This window comes from Varanus komodoensis, unplaced genomic scaffold (genome assembly GCF_004798865.1).
Source record: "Varanus komodoensis strain SLA01 unplaced genomic scaffold, ASM479886v1 scaffold137, whole genome shotgun sequence".
In the NCBI taxonomy this organism is placed as follows: Eukaryota; Metazoa; Chordata; class Lepidosauria; order Squamata; family Varanidae; genus Varanus; species Varanus komodoensis.
Genome location: NW_025335397.1, coordinates 205,214 through 228,603, shown reverse-complemented (window position 1 = coordinate 228,603; position 23,390 = coordinate 205,214). Strand labels below are relative to the sequence as shown.

The 23,390-nt window shown below is 48.2% G+C and overlaps 3 protein-coding genes across 3 annotated transcripts; all 3 read right to left on the bottom strand.

Moving 5' to 3' along the window:
* Positions 1 to 3,028: 3,028 nt before the first annotated feature.
* LOC123019778 (protocadherin alpha-3-like) lies at positions 3,029 to 5,660 on the bottom strand. The gene is made up of 2 exons (XM_044422843.1): positions 3,270 to 5,660; positions 3,029 to 3,157 (listed from the first exon to the last, which is right to left on the bottom strand). Exons 1-2 carry the CDS (start codon positions 5,658 to 5,660, stop codon positions 3,029 to 3,031), a joined length of 2,520 nt encoding a protein of 839 aa, XP_044278778.1.
* A 1,601-nt stretch (positions 5,661 to 7,261) lies between these two features.
* LOC123019777 (protocadherin alpha-5-like) lies at positions 7,262 to 12,158 on the bottom strand. Its single transcript, XM_044422842.1, has 3 exons — positions 12,093 to 12,158; positions 8,557 to 11,061; positions 7,262 to 7,327 (listed from the first exon to the last, which is right to left on the bottom strand). Exons 1-3 carry the CDS (start codon positions 12,156 to 12,158, stop codon positions 7,262 to 7,264), a joined length of 2,637 nt encoding a protein of 878 aa, XP_044278777.1.
* A 1,835-nt stretch (positions 12,159 to 13,993) lies between these two features.
* LOC123019776 (protocadherin alpha-5-like) lies at positions 13,994 to 21,716 on the bottom strand. Its single transcript, XM_044422841.1, has 2 exons — positions 19,350 to 21,716; positions 13,994 to 14,176 (listed from the first exon to the last, which is right to left on the bottom strand). Exons 1-2 carry the CDS (start codon positions 21,714 to 21,716, stop codon positions 13,994 to 13,996), a joined length of 2,550 nt encoding a protein of 849 aa, XP_044278776.1.
* Positions 21,717 to 23,390: the final 1,674 nt, after the last annotated feature.

The following is a 23,390-nucleotide window of genomic DNA, read 5'->3' as shown; positions in this document are numbered from 1 at the left end:
AATGTTCAAACTACTGCACCATTGCACTCATTGCACATGCTAGCAAAATTATGCTCAAAATCCTACAAGCTAGGTTCCTGCAGTATGTGGACTGAGAAGTACCAGAAGTACAAGCAGGATTTTGAAGAGGGAGAGGAACTAGAGATCAAATTGCCAACATACACTGGATCATGGAGAAAGCTAGGGAGTTCCAGAAAAACGTCTATTTCTGCTTCATTGACTATGCTAAAGCCTTTGATTGTGTGGATCACAACCAATTGTGGCAAGTTCTTAAAGAGATGGGAGTACCAGATCATCTTATTTGTCTCTTGAGAAACCTATGTGCGGGTCAAGAAGCAATAGGGAGAACTGAACACGGAACCACTGATTGGTTCAAAATTGAGAAAGGAGTTCAGCAAGGCTGTATACTGTCGCCCTGCCTATTTAACGTATCTGCAGAGCACAACATGAGAAAGGCGGGGCTAGATGAATCACAAGTTGGAATTAAGATTGCCGGGAGAAATATCAACAACCTCATTAGATGATGCCACTCTAATGGCAGAACGTGAAGAAGAACTAAAGAGCGGAAAGTGAAGAGGAACTAAAGAACTAAATGAGGGTGAAGGAGGAGAGTACAAAAGCTGGCTTGAAACTCAACATTAAGAAAACTAAGATCATGGCATCTGGTCCTCTCACTTCCTGGCAAATAGATGGGGAAGAAATGGAGGTAGTGACAGATTTTATTTTCCTGAGCTCCAAGATCTCCGCAGACGGGGACTGCAGCCAAGAAATTAAAAGATGCTTGCTCCTGGGGAGGAGAGTTATGGCAAATCTAGACAGCATACTAAAAAGCAGAGACATCACCCTGCCGACAAAAGTGCGTATAGTCAAGGCTATGGTTTTCCCAGTTGCAATGTATGGCTGTGAAAGCTGGACCATAAGGAAGGCTGAGCACAAAAGGATTGAGGCCTTTAAATTGTGGAGGAGACTCCTGCAAGTCCCTTGGACTGCAAGGTGATCAAACCAGTCAGTCCTAGAGGAGATCAACCCTGACTGCTCTTTAGAAGGCCAGATACTGTAGATGAAACTCAAATACTTTGGCCACCTAATGAGAAGGAAGGACTCCCTGGAGAAGAGCCTAGTGCTGGGAACGATTGACAGCAAAAGAAGAAGGGGATGGCAGAGGACGAGGTGGCTGGATGGAGTCACTGAAGTAGTCGGCATGAGCTTAGGTGGACTCTGGGGGATGGTGGAGAACAGGAAGGCCTGGAGGAATGTTTTACATGGGGTCGCATTGGGTCGGATACAACTGCGTGACTAACGACGACAACAACAAAATGTGAAAAAATAAAAGGTATCAAAATCACAAGATGATTATTAAAAAGTGTAAAATGTTAAAACAACAATGAATTTTAAAAGCTAGATCAAAAGGACACCTCTTCATACCCTTTCTGAAATCCAAGGGTGGAGCCAGTTGTTCTTGAGGGAGTGACTAGGAAGGTGTGAAGTCATTTGAAGGCTTCAGAGGTTAAAACCAACAGCTTGAATTGGCCAAGAAAGAGCCTGGCAACAAGGAGAGGTCATTCAGGTCGCTGAGTTGCAGCTGGATACCATGTGCTGATGAGCAACCAGCTGGTGCATTTGGCAACACTTGAAGCTTCTGAATAGTGCAGGGGTAGCGTCAAATGCAATACATTGCAATGCTCTGACTGCGAGGTGAACAAGCCCCGGATAACTACTGCAATCCAGACTGACTCAGAAGAGCTAGAAAATGTGAGGAAGAGGCATTCTGGTGGGTAGGGAGGGAAGGATACAATTACCTTGACCCCCTCCCACCCTCCCCTTCCAAAGTCACCTTGCTGGGAAGGCTGAACCCCCACCCCCCAAGAAAATGCAGGAGATGGGAATACGGGCTGGCAAAAATTGTCTGTCACTTCTCTGGCCCAGGCCACCTCAAGCCGGCATAGAAACTGTGGGAGCCTCTGAGGACAGAGTTTGGGGGCACAACTGGGGCAGCGCTCAAAATTATTCCAGCTATTCACCCTCTGATTTAACTGTATCATTGTTCAGAGTAATTGCAAGCACTTGGATGTCACCCATTTGTTTTACCAAAAGTCAACAGTTGTCGTTGCATTAAACCATCCCCCTAATATGACAAGAATTGTAATTCTTTGAACTGCCACTCACAGGAAAATAATAGCAGTAACTCCACTGCAATCATGAAATCACCAGACCTTTCATTGCAATGGACCCCATGCTCTCATTTCCAGGATGACACCTGGGAAGATGCCCTTCCTTGCATTAAACTGCCCCTCCAACACTACGTTTACTTCCTAATCAGGAATACCCAACATTCTGGGGCCAGAGGGCACTTTTGGAATTTGAGTGCCGCAAACTGTCACAAAATGGCTTCCCACCACAAACCACACTTTCCCCAGAAGGCCAATTGGGAAGACTCAGTGAAAGCAACTTGCTCAAGAACGCATGCAAGGTGACGAGAGGGTCGGGTGCAAAACCATTCACCGGGAAGCCGGCTCTCTGCCCCAGCATCCACTTCACAGAAGATGAGCTGACAAAACTCAGGGACAGGTAACTAGGACAAGACGGGACAAGAAAGCACAAGGCAGGGGTGGCATCTGAGCCCCAATGCCAAATCACAAGGCCCATCAAGATCCATTTCAGTGAAGACAAACCAGCGATGCTCAGAGAAACTTACAGGAAGAGCATCCTCCACACAACTCAAACCTGCACTCACACTCACACATCCACAAACACCCCAGTGTAGAGCCTGCTCCACAGCCTGTCCAGGCAAACAGGCCAAGCATTGCAGCCCAAGTGAACAACACTTTCAGGCCCTTTGGGAATGTCGGATCCTGATGGGAACTTGGACACATCTCACCGAAGAACTGAAATTACGCACCGGCATTGCTTGGATTCAAAACCCAAACTGCATTTTCAAATCGATGCTTTGCCATGCAAAAGAAACCTCTACTTTATCTCCAGCTTCCTCCATGCCTTCCAGAACTAATATGGCAGCTGGTCAAGCCTCCTAACTCAAAAGATCCAAAGGCGCAAGGGGCAGCAACTCCCAACCCACGGCACTGTTCTGATCATCGATTCCGCTGTCAGACGGGGCAGCACAGGGCCACTGGGCCACTGCAAGGTCCTCACCAAAGGCCTACCAAAGAACAAGATTTTATTTTTAGAATTTAAGGAACAATTGGATTCCATATGATGCCCCCACACACCAAAGCAGAGCAAGTGTTCAAGCATCCCAATCCCAAACTTACCTGCCCAGATAAATTGAGAAGCAGCTCCTTCACAGTCCTCGCCTCCCCGTTCTCGGCCGAGGCAGGCACGCTGGGGCTGAACACCATGAGGTCGCTCTTGGCTCCGGCCTCGCCATTCACCCCGGCCAGCAGGTGGCTGTGGCGATTGGAGTAGGACCAGCTGCCCACCTCGCTGGCACAGACCAAGGTGGCTGTGCCAGGGCCGTACGCCACGGGCTCCTTGGCCTGGCAGGGGCATTGCAGGGTGGTGTACACAGCAACTGCCAGCAGGAACAAGCCAGACACCGAGCAGATGGCAATGATTAAATGCACATTGGCAGAGTCCACCAGAGGCCCTGGATTCCCGCCTGTCTGGGAAAGGTGTGTGTCCCTGTCGTCAGCCAGAGAATTTACAAGAAGTGACACGCTAAGAGTTGCTGTAGAGGTCAGCGCTGGCTTCCCATGGTCCTTCACTAAAACCAGAAGTCTCTGGCTGCTGCTGCCCTCCATGCCATCCAGGGTGCGGGTGGTGCTGATCTCCCCACTGTACAGCCCAACCCGCCAAGGACCAAGGATTGCCTCATCCATCTCGTAGCGCAGCCAGGCGTTGTAGCCGGAGTCCGCGTCCAGGGCACGGACCTTGCCCACCACCTGCCCAGTGGCCACCGGAACCACCAGAGAGATGGAATTGTCCTCTTGCCCAGCCACGGTGGGTGCATTGTCATTCTCATCCACCACGAAGATCTGAATGGTCACGTTGCCGCATAGGGAGGGCAGCCCGGCATCCCTGGCGCTCACCTGGAACTCCAGCAGCTTCAGCTCCTCGTAGTCCAGAGACTGCAGGGCGTAGAGCTTCCCGCTCTCCGAGTGCACCGAGACGTAGCTGGCCAGTGGCCAGAGCTTCTCATCCATCCAGTAGCTAAGCAGGGCGTTCTCGGCCAGGTCCGGGTCCGAGGCGGACACCGTGAAGATGTGGGCTCCGGGCGGGTTGTTCTCTCGCACAAAGACCGTGTAGGAGGGCTGCTTGAAAGAAGGTGGGTTGTCATTCACATCGCTGATGGGTACCACCAGGTTGCTGCTGGCAGACAGCGATGGTGCCCCCTGGTCTTGTGCCATCACCACCAGCCGGTACTCCGCCACCCGCTCCCGGTCCAGGGGCTCGGCCACCACCAGCGAATAGTAGTTCCTGAAGGTGGAGGCCAGCTGGAAGGGCAGCCCCGGGGGCCACAGGGAGCAGCTCACCTGCCCGTTGGCTCCCGAGTCACGGTCTGAGACGCTGATCAGGGCCACCACTGACCCTGGTGTGGAGTCCTCTGGAACAGGGGTCAACAGAGACATCACTGAAATTTCAGGCACATTGTCATTCAGATCCAGCACCTCAACCAAAACTTTGCAGTGTCCTGATAATGGAGGATTCCCCTTGTCTTTTGCTTCAACTTGCATTTCATAAAAATTCCTGTCCTCAAAATTCAGATTCCCTTTCACACGGATCTCACCAGTCCTTTGATCAAGGACGAACATTTCTTCCCCATTGCTGCTTAATGTGTACACAATTTCCTTATTGGTTCCCTCATCTAAATCGGTGGCGTTTACTTTCACTGCCATGAACCCATCCCCTGAGTTCTCTGGCAACTGGACTTTGTACACAGACTGGTTAAAGACTGGAGGGTTGTCATTTGCATCCAGGACAGTGATAACCAGCTGGACCGTGCCGGTGAGCCTTGGGTGGCCCCCATCGGTGGCACTGAGTAATGCGTAGTGCACAGCACATTCTTCTCGATCGAGGGGTGCCTTTAGTACAAGAAATAACGATGAGCTCTGTCGGGGATCCTCTGTTACCTCCAGGTGGAAATGCAGGTCTGAGCTAACCGTGTACTCAAGCTGAGAATTCGCAGCAATGTCTTTATCGGAAGCTCCCTCTAGAGGAAACCGTGAGCCAGGAATGCTCGACTCTGCGATATACAATTGCTTCTCTGGAAAAGGGAAAGCAGGAGCATTATCATTGATGTCCACGATCTCCACTTCCACATGGAAAACCCGCAGGGGTTTGTCCAAAAGCACCTCGAGGTGAATAATGCACATGGCAGTGCTGGCACACAGCTCCTCCCGGTCTATGCGGGAATTCACAAAGAGGATCCCATTCTGCCCATTCACCTCAAAATAGTCCCCCTGTTCCTTGGACACCATCCGGAGCATCCGTGGCACCAGCTCCCCCACCTCCAGCCCCAGGTCCTGGGCGATGCGGCCCACGAAGGCGCCGTGCTGGGACTCCTCCGGCACAGAATAGCGGAGCTGCCCGCTCCCCAGTGCCCAGGCTGCGTGGAGCAGAGCCAGCCTCAGCAGCTGCCGCCTCCTCAGCAAAGAGCCTGCCAGGGGAGCAAGCATGGCAAACACAGGCTGCAGTGGCTGCATTTCTTAAAGGAGCAAAGAGCTCACCGGACCGGCTGCCTGTGGGATGGGCTCCTCTGGTCCTGTGGCGACGCGTCTGATGCTTCGTCGTGCTGTGACAGGTAGGAGTTGCAGTCACCTTTGAGGGAGGAGCGCTGAATTTTCAGAGTTGCTTAAATATTTCCTTAGGTAACAGTGACCCCTAGTGACTGGATTGCGAAATGCAGTAGCAGAGCATTACTCTCTATGTTTGCATTTCAAATGGTTCGAAGAATCTTCTCCCAATACATAACATTGTATGCAGTGTTACTTCCAAGTAAATGCAATGTTTTTAGCCTTCATTTGTCTTCCTCCTACAGTTGATTAACGTGCTTCAACTGTTGCAACATCTTCTTTTTGGGACCTTGCTTCATCACTTATTCAGTCTTCCTTGTGCCAGGCGTTGCTTTCCTTCTTCAATTGAATGTTGAATGTTGAAGCATCTTTTCAAATGATAAATTACTTATGAATTTTGTAAAAGAAGGATATGTACGTGATTACAACTTAAAGTGAGCCCACAGCAACCAGGGCTGTGTTTGCAATGCGATGCATTTCATCCACCAGGTAGGACAGAAGGTGGGACGAGGTGACCTCAGTCCCCTTGCAAACCCCGGTCAGGAGGCCTTCAGGGGATGGTATGCAAGTGTTGCTTCCAAGTCACGCCCCATCCAGATAGCCATACCTGTCCCAAGGCTTCCGCGCCTGGTTTGTCAGCCCATCCCAAGGTCATGGCATCATTCTTCAGCTTTCATTTCCTCCTATATTTGCTTACCTGAGACTGAGTCCCACTCGAACTGCCAGGAGTTACATGCAAATAGGAATGGCTAAGTCATGGATCTGGCTTCTCATGGTTAGGAGAGCTCTTCGTGTGATGAAGTAAAGCCTTCAAGCAAACACATACACCTGCTAGAGTTGGACAAGCTGTCCAAGAAAGTCTAGCCTGCTTATACCACCATATGACTGGAGATGGTACTGCAGGCTCCAAACCCACTTAAATTGATTAAAATGCATTTATGTGCTTTTAAAAAAGCAAGGAGCCCTAACTGTCACACCCTTAGGGATTGTTTAGCATGCATGTTGTATTTTGGCTGTCTTGGTTCTATAGCACTAAAAATTCACTAGGAAATTTTCCCCATACAATATTCTTAAGAGCAGAAGACACCGTACATCAGAAGAGCCGTTGAAGAACAGTTCAAACATTTTGGCACAACGTATGTCAACTTTTACAAAGCAAATATTCATTGGACCTCTAATTCGCCTTCTTGTTTGCTGTCCAGTGTGGTGGGAGCCATGATACAAGTAAGTCAAGTTTATTGTCATATGTGCAGCAACGTAACCTGAACTTTATATTATGTAAAGAAGAACGGCCAGTAAAACCCTTTCATGGATCTGAGGATGAGCAAAAGATTGAACACCATACAACCTGGAAGCTCTTGCATCAGATTGAAGCAATAAAGACTCTTGCCGATGTTAAACATTTCCATCTGATGTGGCATCTATTTTTAGTTTACATAGAAGCAATCAAGGCACTTGCTAAGGAAATGCACTGAACGTAGTGAAATATTGTAAATCTACAGTAGGAACCATCAGGCATCAACCTGAACCCGCTGAGAGGACGTCCCTGGGATGACAGGGCAAAGCAGGCTCCCTCGCTGCACAAAGGGAAGACGTCATGGAAGAAAAGGGCATCTGCCCACACGGGGCTCCCCAGTAGTGCCCGAGACACCAAGGACACCGCTCCACCACAGCCAGAACTTCAGCAGCAGGAGAGGCAGCGAGGTGGCATTGCGGAGACAGACTGGGGAAGGCTCCAGCTGTGCAGGATCAACCCCCACCATCCTGCACACATGTCCCTGTGATGGGGGAAAAACTGGCAAGCATGGAAGCAAATTTCTTCCCCTCCCTGAGAGCAGCGTGTGGGAAAGGGAGAACATGGAGGAGCCAGAGCCAACCGCAGCACTGGAAGTAGCGCACCCTCTGCCGTGCGCCCCTCCAGAGTCCTCTGCTCTCAACTCAAGGCCAATATTAGACTGGCGAGTTACAAATAAGGTGGCGGATGCATTCAAAGGTCATGTGTGCCTTCCACCATTCCAATGGGAGCACATGATGTACCTTTCCAGATGAACCTGAGAGCAGCTCTTCCCATTCCTAACCTCCCCATCGTTGGTGAAAGGACATTGTCAGAAGTGGGCTGCATAGATCTGCATAATACACCAGGCTGCTTTAGCACAGATGGGCTGATATTCACATGGAGCTACGGCAAATCCTGAAGATACAAGATACTGCAGTTCACCAATTATTTTATGAAACGGTCAGCCAAATTCATGGCAAGTTCACACAGAAGCCCCACTGATGTCAAAAGGACACTTCAAAGTAAGCGTAAGGTGAGGCGTATGCCATTAAATGGATATGCTACAAGGAAGCCGACCGGTGCAGCCCATCCGCTCTGCTGCTAATGTGTAAAGATGCCATCTGCAGACTTAAAACTACCATTTTAATTATTCCCTCAACTACAGGAAGCCTGCAAATTGTCTTCTGGGCAGGAAAGTGGCGTCTTCACACACCATTTTCAGGATGCAAAGTGCCTAGAGTTCCAGGAGGAACGCGCGCTCCGGACACGTGAATTTCTGGAGTAGGCATGCCCTGCAATGCATGAAGCTGCAACTCAAGAGGAAGGGGATTCTCCAAAAAAAAGGCCCTGTCAAACTAAACGATGTAAGAGAAAATGAGCACATGGGTAATTTTCGACCTAACATCCCAACCTATTCTTTTCCATTCCCTTCCGTTCCATCCTTTTGCGCAGAATTAGCAGGAGAGATCATTTTCCAGGAATGCAAGAATGACAGCGTGTCCCACAGGGGAACCCATGGCCAGCACTAACCGTTGCGCAGAGCAGGTCCTGCTGCCGCCCGTTCTCGGCCGAGGCAGGCACGCTGGGGCTGAACACCATCAGGTCACTCTTGGCTCCGGCCTCGCCGCCCACACCGGCCAGCAGGTGGCTGTGGTGGTTGGAGTAGGACCAGCTGCCCACTTCGCTGGCGCACACCAACGTGGCGGTGCCAGGCCCGAAGGCCACGGGCTCCTTGGCTGGGCAGGGGCACCGCAGGGCAATGTACGCAAGCACGGCCAGCAGGAACAGGCCGGACACCGAGCAGATGGCCACGATCAGGTAGAGGTTGGCCGCTTCCTCCGGGGCCCTCGTGCCCTCGCCAGGCCTGGGCAGCCAGATGTCCATGTGGGTGGCCTGCGCGCTGGTCACCAGAGACATGCTCAGGGTGGCTGTGACAGAGCGCTGCGGCTGGCCGTGGTCCATCACAAGGACCAGGAGGCACTGCTCCGGCCCGCCCTCCGCCTCGTCCACGGCACGCCGGGCACTGACCTCCCCACTGTACAGGCCCACCTGCCACGGCCCGCCGGGGCCCCCGAGCAGCTCATAGCGCAGCCAGGCATTGTAGCCGGAGTCTGCGTCCAGGGCACGGACCTTGCCCACCACATGCCCAGCAGCCACCGGGGCCACCAGAGAGATGGAATTGTCCTCTTGCCCAGCCACGGCGGGGGCATTGTCGTTCTCGTCCACCACGAAGATCTGGATGGTCACGTTGCTGCACAGGGAGGGCAGCCCGGCGTCCCTGGCGCTCACCTGGAACTCCAGCAGCTTCAGCTCCTCGTAGTCCAGGGACTGCAGGGCGTAGAGCTTCCCGCTCTCCGAGTGCACCGAGACGTAGCTGGCCAGCGGCCAGAGCTTCTCGTCCATCCAGTAGCTGAGCAGGGCGTTCTCGGCCAGGTCCGGGTCCGAGGCGGACACCGTGAAGATGTGGGCGCCGGGCGGGTTGTTCTCCCGCACGAAGACCGCGTAGGAGGGCTGGACAAAGGCCGGGGCGTTGTCGTTGACGTCGCTGATGGGCACGGCTAGGCTGCTGCTCGCGGACAGTGACGGGGCCCCTTGGTCCCGCGCCATCACCACCAGCCGGTACTCCGCCACCCGCTCCCGGTCCAGGGACTCAGCCACCACCAGCGAATAGTAGTTCCTGAAGGTGGAGGCCAGCTGGAAGGGCAGCCCCGGGGGCCACAGGGAGCAGCTCACCTGCCCGTTGGCTCCCGAGTCACGGTCCGAGACGCTGATCAGGGCTACCACTGACCCTGGTGGGGAGTCCTCTGGCACCGGCACTGAGAGGGACGAGACGGACACCTCTGGGGTGTTGTCGTTCAGGTCCAGCACCTCAATGACCACCTGGCAGTGTCCAGACAATGGCAAGTTGCCTTTATCTTGTGCAACTACCTGGAGGTCATACACACTGGCATCTTCAAAGTCCACATCCCCAGTTACTCGGACTTCCCCAGTGTGGGAATTGATGCCAAATATCTCTGTGAAACGGGAGGGTACATTACTGCTGAAAGAATAAGCAATTTCCTGGTTGGTCCCTTGGTCTGCATCTGTGGCATTCAGTGTAATAGCTAAGGTCCCGGGAGCAGCATTTTCCAACAACTTTACCTTGTAAACAGACTGGTTAAAGACCGGAGGGTTGTCATTCGCATCCAGCACGTTGATCACCAGCTGGACTGTGCCAGAGAGCTCTGGGCGGCCCCCATCTGTGGCGGTGAGTACCAGGTGATGCACCGGGACCTCCTCCCTGTCCAAAGGCTTCTTTAACATTATGGTCAAAGGTTTACTGTGTTGGTCATCTGTTTTCTGTTCTACAATGAAATATTCATCAGGCCTGATTTTGTAAGATAGCAAAGCATTAGTACCGACGTCAGCATCAGAGGCTCCCTCTAATGGAAATCTGGTACCAACTGGTGTAAGTTCTGCTACATTCAGAGTATGTTCATTGGCCATGAACATGGGAGCATTATCATTGATGTCCGTGATCTCCACCTCCACGTGGAATACGGCCAGAGGCTTATCCACCAGCACTTCCAGGTGGATGGAGCACACCGGGCTCTTGGCACACAGCTCCTCCCGATCTATGCGGGAATTCACAAAGAGGATCCCATTCTGCACATTCACCTGAAAATAGTCCTTGGCTCCTTTGGACACCATCCGGAGCATCCGCGGCACCAGCTGCCCCACCTCCAGCCCCAGGTCCTGGGCGATGCGGCCCACGAAGGCGCCGTGCTGGGACTCCTCCGGCACCGAGTAGTGGAGCTGGCCGCTCCCCAGTCGCCAGGCTGCGTGGAGCAGAGCCAGCTGCAGCATCCGCCTCGCCACGGGGGCCCCCGGCCGGGCAGGCATCACAGGCGGAGGCACAATGCCCAGCAGCCTCCTCTTCCCCAGAAAACCCTCCGTAGCACAGGCGCAGGCGAAGCCCCGCGGCTCATCCAGCGGGCACAGGCGTGACCAGCTGAGCCGTCCCAGCGGCGCTCCCGTTGCCGCACCAAAATCTTCCTGCGGATCCGTGGAGGAGCGCCGCCTTTGCAGCCCGGCTTAAGTAATTCTTTATACAGCAGCGCCCCCTCGTGGCCAATCCCTGAAATGGCGAAGCTGACGAGCACCTTCAGTTTTATCAAATGTTTCCAATCAGTCATTGCTTTCCTTCTGATTAATCCTTAGTTATTTATTCCGTTTGATGTTCTTATTTATCAAGTGCTTGCCATCCGTTACTGTCTCTTTTGCTGTTGCATAAGTTTTCTTTATTGGCATGAGTTCATTTTAGATCCTTTTTCAGGTAACCCTTGTAAATTTAGGAGCATCTCATCCATCGTGTTTTTTTAGATGTTCACCAAGGATCATTCAGTTATACACCTTAGAATGCACATGTGAGTGTAATTTCTTTGTACTCGTTAACCCTAATTGGGCTTAGCAGGAACCCAGCGTTAGTTGAAACTGATTAGTTTGTTCTCTTTTTCCCTTCATTCTATTTCTAGTAGAAGATGCCTGTATGAAGTGATCCACTTTCTACAAGAGCAACTTCCTTCTCCACAATTCCTGCTCCACAGCCAGTCCATGTTGAAAACTCCTGCTGCTGTGAAGACAGTGGAGATGTGAACGTGTGTATTCGTTTTGTTTTCCTCTCATCCTATGATGTATGTTCTTTGCTAAGGTTCTTTTGCAAATGTTGTGTGTGGCACATGAGAATATAATGAGAATCATTTGCAAATAACAGGTGTGCCATGAGGAAAAAAGTGGGGAGGAAGGAACAGCAACTGCAAAAAAGCAAAACAAAACAAAACAAAACCAAGTGTCTGCTCTTCTCTGTCTTTTCTCTGTTGCTGAAAGAAGAGAGTGTGCTTTTTACTGAAATACAGTAGACTGCTGCAGTTCTAAAAGCTTGGGCAAGGTCTAATGAGATTGTCCAACAGAGCTCAGACCATGCCAGTCTTAGGGATATGACCCTAATACAGAACCATGTAAGGAAAGATGACAAGAAGTAATTCTGTGCTTGAGCAGAAGAGCCCCTTCCCTTTCTCACCTCCTACCAGTACTTCCGTGTACTGGCTGCTATGCACATGGGTCATGTATGCAGCTCTGATGTAGTGAGCCATTGAGACAGAGGAGGAAGAGAGCAAACGCTCAGCTCCAGGAGGATTCATTCTACGTACATAGCTGGCTCCAGAGCAGAGTGTCTCAATAGGATGTCAGTTCTAGTCCACCTGAGATTTCTGCTACAAGTTCTTCTCTCTTGAGTGCTAGCTTGCCCAGACAAAACCTTTCATGCTCTCTAGCCAGTATCCTGCCAAGACCACAGAGGGAGAGGTGGCCCCTTGGGACTTTTTGATGAGGTCTAGCACATCCTCATTTTTCCACAGGATCATGAAGATGATCCCAGGTGTGCTGTGTGAATCCATGTTACACCGAATGCCTATTGAAATGGCTTCATTCCTTCCCAATGGGCACTGGAACGCAGCTGGTGTGGTGTTGTTTCTCTAACATGCCACCAGATGGCACTAAACCAAACGGGGTTGCTGCTTAGAGAGCGTTCCTCAGGACTTGTCTTTAAATACCCTGGTGGTCAGTCCATACAAAGGCACCATTTTTCCAAATGACAGTTTAAGTGGACCGGGGCATTTTAGGATACTGAACTGTTCTCCAATAGCCACAGGGAAGGACACTGTGGTCACCATCCCTCTCACTGCAACTTCTGACTAAATGTTCCAGGTAGAAGGCAGGGAATAACACACATTTCTCATGCCTACAATTTTCTCCCAGCCAGATAGACGCCTTTCTTGCTGTTATTTGCAGAACCAGTGGGTGATCTCTGGGACCAACTCGTCTTCCCTCTCAGACTTCCATCCCAACTCCTTGTTCAGGTTGCTCTGGCAACAGCTTCCTTTGGTGTGGCCAGTGAAGCGGCCTTGAGATTCAGCCAGAGAGCGCTCCGGAGATAGTTGCTGCAGGGTGAGTGCCTGGGCACACCAGCATCACGGCAAGGCTGCTGTCCTCACCTCTCCACCTCCCTTTACGATTCCAGGCAAGGACCATGGAAATACAACCATCATTAGCCCGCACAGCAATATGGAGCAGAACCAAAGGTTCTCCAGCACAATAAAAGAACGAACATATAATGACAATGTAGTTAATCGTGGAGGTTTTTTCTTCTCAAATAATTAATACAAAAAGTTGTCCTCTTCAGAGCTCTTACATGGGTAGAACACACTGGTTTGTTTGCTGGATTTTTATCCCGCCCCATTCACCATAAGGCTCCCGCACACACACTTCTGTGTGCCTTCTGTTCCTTGCCAGCCATCTTCCAGGTAGCATAGCCTGTGAACCCAGAATCCAAAGTCCTCACATCAGCACCACCTTCACAGCCGGTCACTTACCTGGAATATTTTTCCCCCCTTCTTATTCCTCTTGCAAGAACTGGGAGGATGGCTGAGAAGACTATCTGGGCCCCAAGGTTCTTGAGTCTCCTTTCAGAACTTCAAACTGATGTGATTCCTTTGAGGTTCTGTTGGGTGGTATCCTTTGTTCCTATGTAGACTAGAAGAAAGGGATGGGTGTCCATGGGCTTTATGAGTTTCAGCAGACTTTCAGTCACATCTCTAATCCAAGCTCCAGGGAGGTGGCATCCCTGGAGACCACATGAGTCATCACAGCACACTTGGATTTCAATCCCATGCAACAAGGAGCCTCCCACAATGAGCACTCTTCTTCTTTCCTGGTCAAATGTCTTTCTGCATTGCACTCCCTGTTCGCAGGTTCCCTTGTAATTCTTCCTCTGCAGTCGGTTACCTGGTCTCATCCTCCAGTGCTTGAAAGCAGTTTCTTAACTCTCCTGGTTCCGCTGGTGCAAAGTGTCACCTGGCTCCTTTTCTCTGAACTGTCACCCTTCTTCAGGGAGTTTCCTCCTCACTGACTTTCCTCAACTCAGCCGTCTTCATTCCCACCTCAAGCTGCTGTCGCTCTTCCATCTCTGGTGCTCTTGCAGTTCCACCATTCTGTCCAAGAACTTCTCACATTTTTTAATTCCTTGGAGGGCAGACACCTGCCGCTCAAGCGCTCTCACTTTCTCTTCTAATATTTCAAGTTTGGGGTCACTGCAGGTGTGCACCATGTTGGTCTTGAGGAGGAACATAAGAACTGCACACACATTGCAGGTCACCACACTGGAGACTCCTTTCCATCCCTTGTGTGCTATACAATAAGGAGGGGGAATAGTAATTGATTTTCACATGCCATTTGGGAGCTGGTTTGGTCACTCTTTCCAAGCTGTGCCCTCTTCTTCACTGGAATTTCAAAATACTCCTATTGCCTCTGGATGTTAGTCTTTCTTTCTAGGGATAAAGATAAAACCCTGTGTCACAGGGAGAGGATGGAGAGCAAAGAAGGGGGGAGGCAAGTGAGTGCCTTACCTGTCCCGGAGGGTGGGCTCTCAACAGGGGTCCTTTGTATGTGCCAGGCATCCACCTGGACACCAGGCCTGTCTTCAGAGCTGGCCTCTGCTTGTGTCCAGTGCCTGCCCCCTTGCTTTTTCTAAGTCCCTGGCCTTTATACTATCCCTCTCTGATAAAGAAATCATTGATGCCTTACACATAGGGAAATGGAAAGTTGGACAATGGGGGCCGAAAGAACGACAGATATTGCCAGTGATGGGTGCGTCCCCTGAAGCAGCATTCTCTGCTCTCCAGCAGGATCTCAGGGAGGGGGGAGTGATTTGGCAGGGATGGGGGCCAGCACTCCCACTTGAGGCCTGCAAATAGCAATAGCTTTCCAGTCCCCCACAGAATCAGCAGAGCCTTCTCAGGCCTTTCCGGGGGTGGCTTCCTGAGTCAAGACCGGTCTCCCCAGGAGGCCCAGAAAGCACCCTTTTCTGTGCTCAGCAAAGAACCTTTTTTTAATTTTCTTGAACTCCTATTACATCTCAGTTAATTGTCTGATGTGCACTGTTCAGAAATTGCTTAATCTCTACTGGTCACTTACAAAAGTATTGCTTCTAATGTTTGCATTTGAAATAGTTTTATAGCTATTTGGATGTTTTATAAGTCAACCTGAGAAATGTTGAAAGGCGGAGTATAGATCCTTAAAGCAAACACATTAAGACATTTGATCTATGCATTGCTATGCAAAGGATACTGGACAATACAAACTGGGCAATTCATGCTACAATGCTCTTTTCTCAGATCCAAGTATCATCATCTCCTGGTTTTCATGATGGAGTTTGGCATCCCCATCCAAAGAAGCTGGTCCATGTATCATTAATTCAGACAATGAAAAATATTTAAAGGAGCGTATACAAAGACTGAACACTTACTTGGAAACAAGCCACTTTTTACCAAGTGGGGCTGACTTCTGAGAAAACATGTATAAGATTAATGATATTTCTACACCAAATTTTCATAAATTCCATGAAACTAGTTGTTACATTTATTTAATAACAACATTCTACAGTTTCCACATTTATACATTATCATTAGGGGGATTTTTACAGAAAATATATCAAATATATTGGATGTTTAATTTTTTCCTCTGGTCCAGTAGACAATGAGCAGGTCTTTATAGAAATTTCAGGTAATTGTTGTACTATATGATGAGTCTTTAATGTTATTTCTAAACCATATTGAAGAATCAACTATTAGAGCAGATTTTTTCCAAAAAATAATAGCAACTATTGGTGATGCCAAAGTTTTTAAGGATGTTAATCAACTCCATGGTGCTTTATTTTTTAAAGATTGATTGATTGATTGATTGATTGATTGCAGAAGGGAGGACAGAATTAGGTGTGTGATCCTGGATCTCTTGATATTATAAATTTCTTAAGTAATCTTTATAAAAGTGCTATAGTCATTAGAATAAACTAAATTAAATAAGTTTTAATTTAAGAAAGCTATTCTTTTTACTGAAGCAACTCTTTCTGCCCATGTTAATTTAAAACACTGATGATAATTAATGCTGCAGTCCTATACATGCCTACTCAGAAGTAAACCCCACAGAGTCAACTGGACTTACTTCCAGGAAAGCAGGCATAATATTGCTAAGATTTATATGCCACCTTCCAATAAAATATTCAAGGCAGTTTACGAAATTTAACCAATTGTTCCATATGTAATTCCATATTTGTAATCAAGGATATATAATTCAAGTTAAATATCTCTTTCATGCCTGATTTCAACAAATATTACACATGTGATTATTAATATTTACTGCTATTAATTCTAATTTTGCCTAATTTATTTTAATCCAACTAATCTAAGATTTTTTTGTAGGAAAAGCCAGCATAGATACATCTAAAACCAAAATTTAAACCACTAAATGAAGATGAGAGACTTGCCCGTAGTTTTGAATAACTAAAAATTAACCAAATCAATTAACTTAAGAACTTCATCTTTAAATTATATTGCCAGTTTACTATTTCTCCAACTTTATTTGATGATTAACTTTGATTAACTTTGTTGATGCTTTGATTTTAGCATCGACAAAAACTCCTGAATATAGTTCATCCAATAATAAAAAATCTATTGATAAAAAGTCTCCCAAACCGCCTGATAACAGATTTTAAAAATACCATTCAACCTTGTTAAATGCCTTTTGAACATCTAGAACAAGCTGCAACCTACCAAACTCAATTGCTGACAGACATAACAATCTTCTTTGTTGCAATGTCCAGCAGGAAAAAAACAGATGTAGCAAGATCCTGGAGAACATACATATGCTTAATAAGCTGCTTTTGGCTTTGTCCTTCATTATAAGCTGCTTCATTCCCCCTCCTTCTCCAGTTAGGCCTCATATTTTCAACTAATTGTGATTAATTGTCATATCCAAACTCTTGTTAGTCTTTACTTCACTATAGTTTATGGAAACAAGTCAGATTCAAACAATGATTTACCAGGACTTGTTTCCTTAAACTTTACTTCAGTGTGGTTAGATTTCATCTCTGTTGAAACAGTGCTGGATGAGAGAAGGCTGGAGCAGACTCATTCCCTTAATGCTAAAATATGGTTTAACATTGCATCTGAATATAGTCTGTATCATTTTCCTTATAATTTCTCATACTTTGAACTCACAATAAATCCTTAAAGAAGAAAAACCGGTAATTAAAGGTGAATAAAACATAATGATGCATAGAATATGCTAGATCAGGAATTGCCCAAACCTTAAAAAGCAGATTTAGGAGGGGACAAGAATGTGGTACCACTAAAGATAATTCATTGCACCAGTGAGACATTTTTCTTCAAAGTACACCTTCAGCTACCTTGTGCTTATTTATTTTTATTTACCTGTAACTCTTGGTAACATCCCATTATTGTCTTATCTACTACCAAAAACCATTATCACCCCCTTTTCCTGAAAGTGGAATGTCAGCACACACATCCTTTGAGGCTCCCCGACCACAGTATTGCAGTGAAAAACCTCCTGCCTCACAAATCTCCACCATTATTTCTGAGTTGCAAAGGGCTTCCACCTGGGTCTTTGGTCTGCTTGCATTCAAACCACCAAGTGTTCACAAAATAAAATTAAACACAAAAAATCACAGTGTATCTCCCAGACAGAACTCACCTTAGGTTGTGTAATGCAAATATATGTATGTATATGTATAGCTATAACAACTTTAAAAAGGTAAAGGTAAAAGTTTCCCCTTGACGTTACGTCCAGTCATGCCTGACTCTAGGGGGCAGTGCTCATCTCCGTTTCCTAGCCAAGGGAGCCAGCGTTTGTCTGCAGACAGTCTCCATGGTCATGTGGCTGGCATGACTAAATACCGAAGTGCATGGAACACTGTAATCTGCCCACCGAAGTGGTACCTTTTCATCTACCTGCATTTGCATGCTTTCGAACTGCAAGGTTGGCAGGAGCTGGGATGCAGCACAGGAGCTCACCCTGTGCGCAGATTTGAACCGGCGACCTTTCGATCAACCAGCCCAGCAGCACAGTGGTTTAAACTTATGCACTGCCAAAAAGCAACAGTATGAATGTAAAATGTTACCGATCCACACCACTTCTATACCAAAGGGGTGCATGTGTGAGAGAGAATATATATATTTAAAAAAGACCAGAATTTTACAGTTTGGAGAAACTACAAGCTGCTGTGTTGAACTACTGTACAGAAAAACCTCAAACAGCAACTGTCCATTGTGTACAGAGTCCAGCTTGAATTATTGGAATCATCTAAATGAGTTGGGTTGTCTGGAGGTTTTGAGTGTGTGGCCATCAGTATGAGGATGTACACAGTTTTTTTTTTTTTCTCTCCTCCTCATCTCTGGGTGCATAAAATCAGTGGCTAGCAGTGACAACAGACTGGGGGAGGGCTAAAAAATGGAGGCACAAACCAGACAAAGTTAAGATGCTATTACTGGGTGATTCCTTGGAAGAAATAGAGGAAGCCCAGCCTGTTCTGAATTGCAGTCCCCTTGAAGGAGCAGGTCTGCAGCTTAGGGGTACTCCTGGAGCCATCCTTGACTCTTGAGGCTCATGTTACCTCTGTGACATAAAGCACCTTCTATCACCTTTGGCTCATGACCCAATTTACAGCCCAATCTGGATAGCAATAGCTTGATCTGAGCATTCAAATCTGTAATTAATGATCTGGTTCACTGCAAAGTTAGATTACTGCAATGGATTGTATTTGGGGCTGTTGTTCAAGATTGTTTAGAAACAGCAGCTTGTGGGAATGCAGCAGCCTTATCAATAAATTGGGACCAGAAGATCCCTCTATAAAAGACCAATTCTGCCTCACTCGCAATGGCTGTCTGCATACTTCTGCACCCAATTCCAGGTATTCAGTCTAATCTATAAAGCATTGCAGAGCATGGGACTGTCTCTTGAATGCCACCAGCAATTCTCTGACACCCCCTTGAGTTTCTGAAGGCACATTGCAGGCAGCTCTTTCATCCATTTCATGTTGGAAGAACTTTTCCATGCAGCACATGGTTAAACCATGGAGTCAACTGACCCCTAGAAATTTTCAAAACTGGTAGATATTACTTGTGTGCTTCAAAACTGAATAATGCATATGCTCATCTAGAGGGAAGGGGCTAAAGAGCCTTAAGTCCACGGTCTAGAGTTACCCAGCTGCACCACTGTCTCCTGACCTCTTAGCAACTTTCAATATAACTAGTAAGTCCTTCTGGATCACCTGTCTAGAACAGGGACTGGGGACAAGCATAACCCCCCGCAACATTCATGTTCAGTCATTGCAAAAATGTCTACAGAAAGTTTCAAGAAGATATTCATTTGGCATAGAGACAGCTTAACATAACTTAGAGAAAAGTAAAAAGGAAAACTTTCCTGAGACTTACCTGCCCAGACGAATCTGAAACTGTGTCTTTGCCTTCCTTCACTTCTCCATTCTCCACAAACGCAGGAATGTTGGGGCTGAAGATCATCAGATCATTCTTGGCACCCATTTCTCCAGCTGTGCTGGCCAGGATGTGGCTGTAGCGATTGGAGTAGGACCAGCTGCCCACTTCACTGGCACACACCAGCGTGGCTGTGCCAGGCCCACACATCACTGCTTCCTTGGGCTGGCACGAGCAGCGCAGGGCCATGTAGAGGATGACTGCCAGCAGGAACAAGCTGGACACCGCACAGATGGCGATGATCAGGTAGACATTAGTGTTTCCTGCAAGGGGTCTCATGCTCCCTTGTGCTCTGGGGTGGTGGCCATCTGCGTGAACAGCCTGAGCATGCACCACCAGTGATATGCTCAGTGTGGCTGTGGCTGACCGCACTGGCTTGCCATGATCCTTCACCAGCACCAGCAGACTCTGGCTGTGCCCATCACCCTCCAGCTCATCCACAACCCGCACAGTGCTGATCTCACCGCTGTACAGTCCTACTTTCCAAGGGCCACTCGTCGCCTCATGCAGCTCGTACTGAAGCCACGCATTGTAGCCTGAATCGGCATCCAGGGCACGGACTTTGCCTACAGTGTGGCCGGCTACCACAGGAACCACCAGAGAGATCGGAAAATCGTCTGGTCCAGAAACTGTTGGGGCATTGTCGTTCTCGTCCACCACGAAGACCTGGATGGTCACGTTGCCACACAAGGAGGGCATCCCGGCATCCCTGGCACTCACCTGGAACTCCAGCAGCTTCAGCTCCTCATAGTCCAGGGACTGCAGGGCGTAGAGCTTCCCGCTCTCTGAGTGCACCGAGACATAGCTGGCCAGTGGCCAGAGCTTCTCATCCATCCAGTAGCTGAGCAGGGCGTTCTCCCCCACATCCGGGTCCGTGGCAGATACTGTGAAGATGTGGGCACCGGGAGGGTTGTTCTCCCGCACAAAGACCATATAGGAGGGCTGGGCAAAGGCCGGGGCATTGTCATTGACGTCGCCAATGGGTATTACTAGGCTGGTGCTGGCTGACAGTGCTGGTGTCCCTTGGTCTCGGGCAGTTACAACCACTTTGTATTCTGCAATCTTCTCACGATCCAGCGTCGCATTTAGCAGCAGTGAGTAGTAATTCCTGAATGTCGATACCAGCTTGAATGGGAGTCTGGCAGGCCACAGGGAGCAGCTCACTTGCCCATTGTCTTTGTCTGAGACACTGATCAGGGCCACCACGGTCTCCAGTGGTGAGTCCTCTGGCAAAGGCACAGACAGGGATGTCACCGACACTTCTGGGGCATTGTCATTCGTATCCATGATTTCTATGATGACGTTGCAGTGACCAGACAGAGGGAAGGTTCCTTTGTCTTTCGCTTCAATTTCAATGTCATAAAGTTTCGTTTCTTCATAATCCACTTTTCCTTTTACCCTAATCTCTCCAGTCTCAGAATCTAGAGCAAATACATTTTTTACATTGGGGGAAACATGCTTACTGAAGAAGTAGGAGATCTCTTTATTCACTCCTTCATCTAAGTCTGTTGCACTGAGGTGAGTAACCAGTGTCCCATCTGCCACATTTTCTGACAATTTCACTTCATACACCGATTGATTAAACACAGGCGCATTGTCATTTGCATCCAACACAATGATCTCAAGATGGAGGGTGCCTGTGAGAACTGGTTGTCCCCCATCAGTAGCTGTGAGCACTAAATGGTGCACTGAGATTTTCTCTCTGTCCAGAGGTTTCTTTAATACAAGCATTAAGGATTTGCTGTGCCTGTCGCTGACTTTCTCTTCAACAGCAAAATAGTCAGTGGAACTGAGCCTGTACTTAAGCTGAGCATTAGCACCAACATCTGCATCTGAGGCTCCCTCTAGGGGGAAACGAGCCCCTGACAGCACCGACTCTGCAACACTCAAAACCTCTTCCATCTCGGAGAAAACGGGCGCATTGTCATTTACGTCCCTGATCTCCACTTCCACATGGAAGACCCTCAGGGGTTTGTCCAGGATCACCTCCAGATGAATGATGCATACAGGGCTCTGGGCACACAGCTCCTCTCGGTCTATCCGGGAATTCACAAACAAGATCCCATTCTGCACATTTACCTCCAGATAATCCTTGTGTTCCTTGGAAACCATCCGGAACATCCGCGGCATGAGCTCCTCCACCTCCAGCCCCAGGTCCTGGGCGATGCGGCCCACGAAGGTGCCGTGCTGGGATTCCTCCAGCACAGAATAATGGAGCTGGCCGCTCCCCACCTCCCAGGCTGCGTGGAGCAGCACCAGCCGCAGCAGCCGCAGTGTCCCCTGGAAATCTCCTTGCAGAACAGGCATGGCAAATGCAAGCTGTAGCAATTCTCTGTAAAGGCTCCGGCTGTAGCTGAGCTAATGTTGACTAACCTGGGTAGGAAGGAGCAGATTCCAGCCCTTTTTCATCCAGGGCGAGAAGCTCCCCATGTAGGATTTTTCTCCAGTGAGGAGGAGGAGCAAGTCCGTCTTTCAGAAGCCTTCTCGTTAGTCAATGGCTCCCCCTTGCGCTCAATGCGCCGGCTTGCACACATTCTGCAGCTCGTTCTTCAGTCCAATCAGAACTGCTTTGCTCTTCTGATCAGCTGTTGGTTTAGTTCTCAAAAATGAGTAATTTTAGGCGGTGCGCACATGTGACCCAAAACTGTGGGATCTAGAGGCGCAAGAGGAAGGACGGCATTGGCTTCCAAGGATGGAGCGAGGAGGCTTCTTTTCTGACTCTGCTGCGAGACAAGGAAGCATTGTGTCAGGTGCTTCATGACCCAAACCACAGAGGAGAGGCCTCCTGGCCAGAAGTCTGACAAAACACATGGTACGGCAGTTGCCGTCCGCTGGGACTTGCAGCTATGTACATGTCTGGTGTGGCTGAGCCCAGAAGAGAGCATATGCAGCATTCTGTAAAAACTACGATGCCACGAGGGACTTTGAGGCCATGGAGGAAGCGGGAGTCCTTGAATCTACACAAATTGGATAATCACAAGCTGGGATTTAGACCCTCCTCCTTGGAGATCTGGTAAATTGAACTTCTGTACTTTATGATCTACTTCGGGGCTGGTTATGCAGCACCCTTGCTCATTAAATCAGAAGGCCAAAATCAATAAATAAATTTAGAGCTCCAGGATGCTTCGCCTTCTTAAATAGGAAGAAAAGTGCATTCTTCTAAGTAAGGGGATTCCAAAATATGTAACCGGATATTCCTATTTCTTTCTTTCATAGAATTCTTGGCATGATTTTTGCTTGAAGTTTAATTGTCTCACTTTTGGAAAACCACTCAAAGAACTTTGACTATTGAGTGGTAAAGAGATCACATGAACTAAAATGCATAAATGCTTTCTGTAGCAGGACACCAGAATGTTCAGTAACATTTAGTAATATTTGCTCAGTAAATAAGTGCTTATATCTCCCTAATTATTCAAGCCATAAACATATCAAAATGAAATTATAAAATCTTGTCAAATCTTCCTTTTTCAATATGTGATGGATGGAGATGTACCTTTTTGTAAGATTTCTGTGTACTTTAATTGGGTTTCACAAACCATTGTGTGTTGCTTAGAGTTCTTTCATATTAAAAAAAAAAGTCCTAGATATACCTACGAGCAAACCTACACAGATATGCCACAGAATAGACGCATCTTCTATTTGCAACCCAAAACACCTCAACCAGATGATCCTGGGCATCCCATAGTTCTGGGAATTGGTACTGTCATAGGTGTCAGGCTAATTGGACTCCATTCCAGGACCAGATGCCACCAAAACTCCAAGCTAGTCAACTTATTACAGATGATCACTGATCTCCTGAAACAGCTACAATCCCTTGACACTGTCTCTGATAATGCAATCCTGGTTACCATGGATTTGAGGCACTTTCCACCAACACGCCCGCCCCCCAAAACTGGTGTCATCCAGCATCCCAATGAGCTCTGCCAATTTGCATTTTCCCATATTTACTTGAATGTTGGCAAAAACATGCATCTTCAGTTC

Bases quoted from the DNA above. Each gene is read 5' to 3' on its own strand.
- LOC123019776 (XM_044422841.1), bottom strand. From the start codon at position 21,716: ATGCCTGTTCTGCAAGGAGATTTCCAGGGGACACTGCGGCTGCTGCGG. The intron at 14,177-19,349 runs GTAAGTCTCAGG...TTCCTCCTCAAG, and splicing joins TTTCAGATTCGTCTGGGCAG to ACCAACATGGTGCACACCTG.
- LOC123019777 (XM_044422842.1), bottom strand. From the start codon at position 12,158: ATGGCTCACTACATCAGAGCTGCATACATGACCCATGTGCATAGCAGC. The intron at 11,062-12,092 runs GTAGGAGGTGAG...ACGGATCCGCAG, and splicing joins GCCAGTACACGGAAGTACTG to GAAGATTTTGGTGCGGCAAC. The intron at 7,328-8,556 runs GTTAGTGCTGGC...CCCTTTGTGCAG, and splicing joins AGGACCTGCTCTGCGCAACG to CGAGGGAGCCTGCTTTGCCC.
- LOC123019778 (XM_044422843.1), bottom strand. From the start codon at position 5,660: ATGCAGCCACTGCAGCCTGTGTTTGCCATGCTTGCTCCCCTGGCAGGC. The intron at 3,158-3,269 runs GTAAGTTTGGGA...GTTCTTTGGTAG, and splicing joins TTCTCAATTTATCTGGGCAG to GCCTTTGGTGAGGACCTTGC.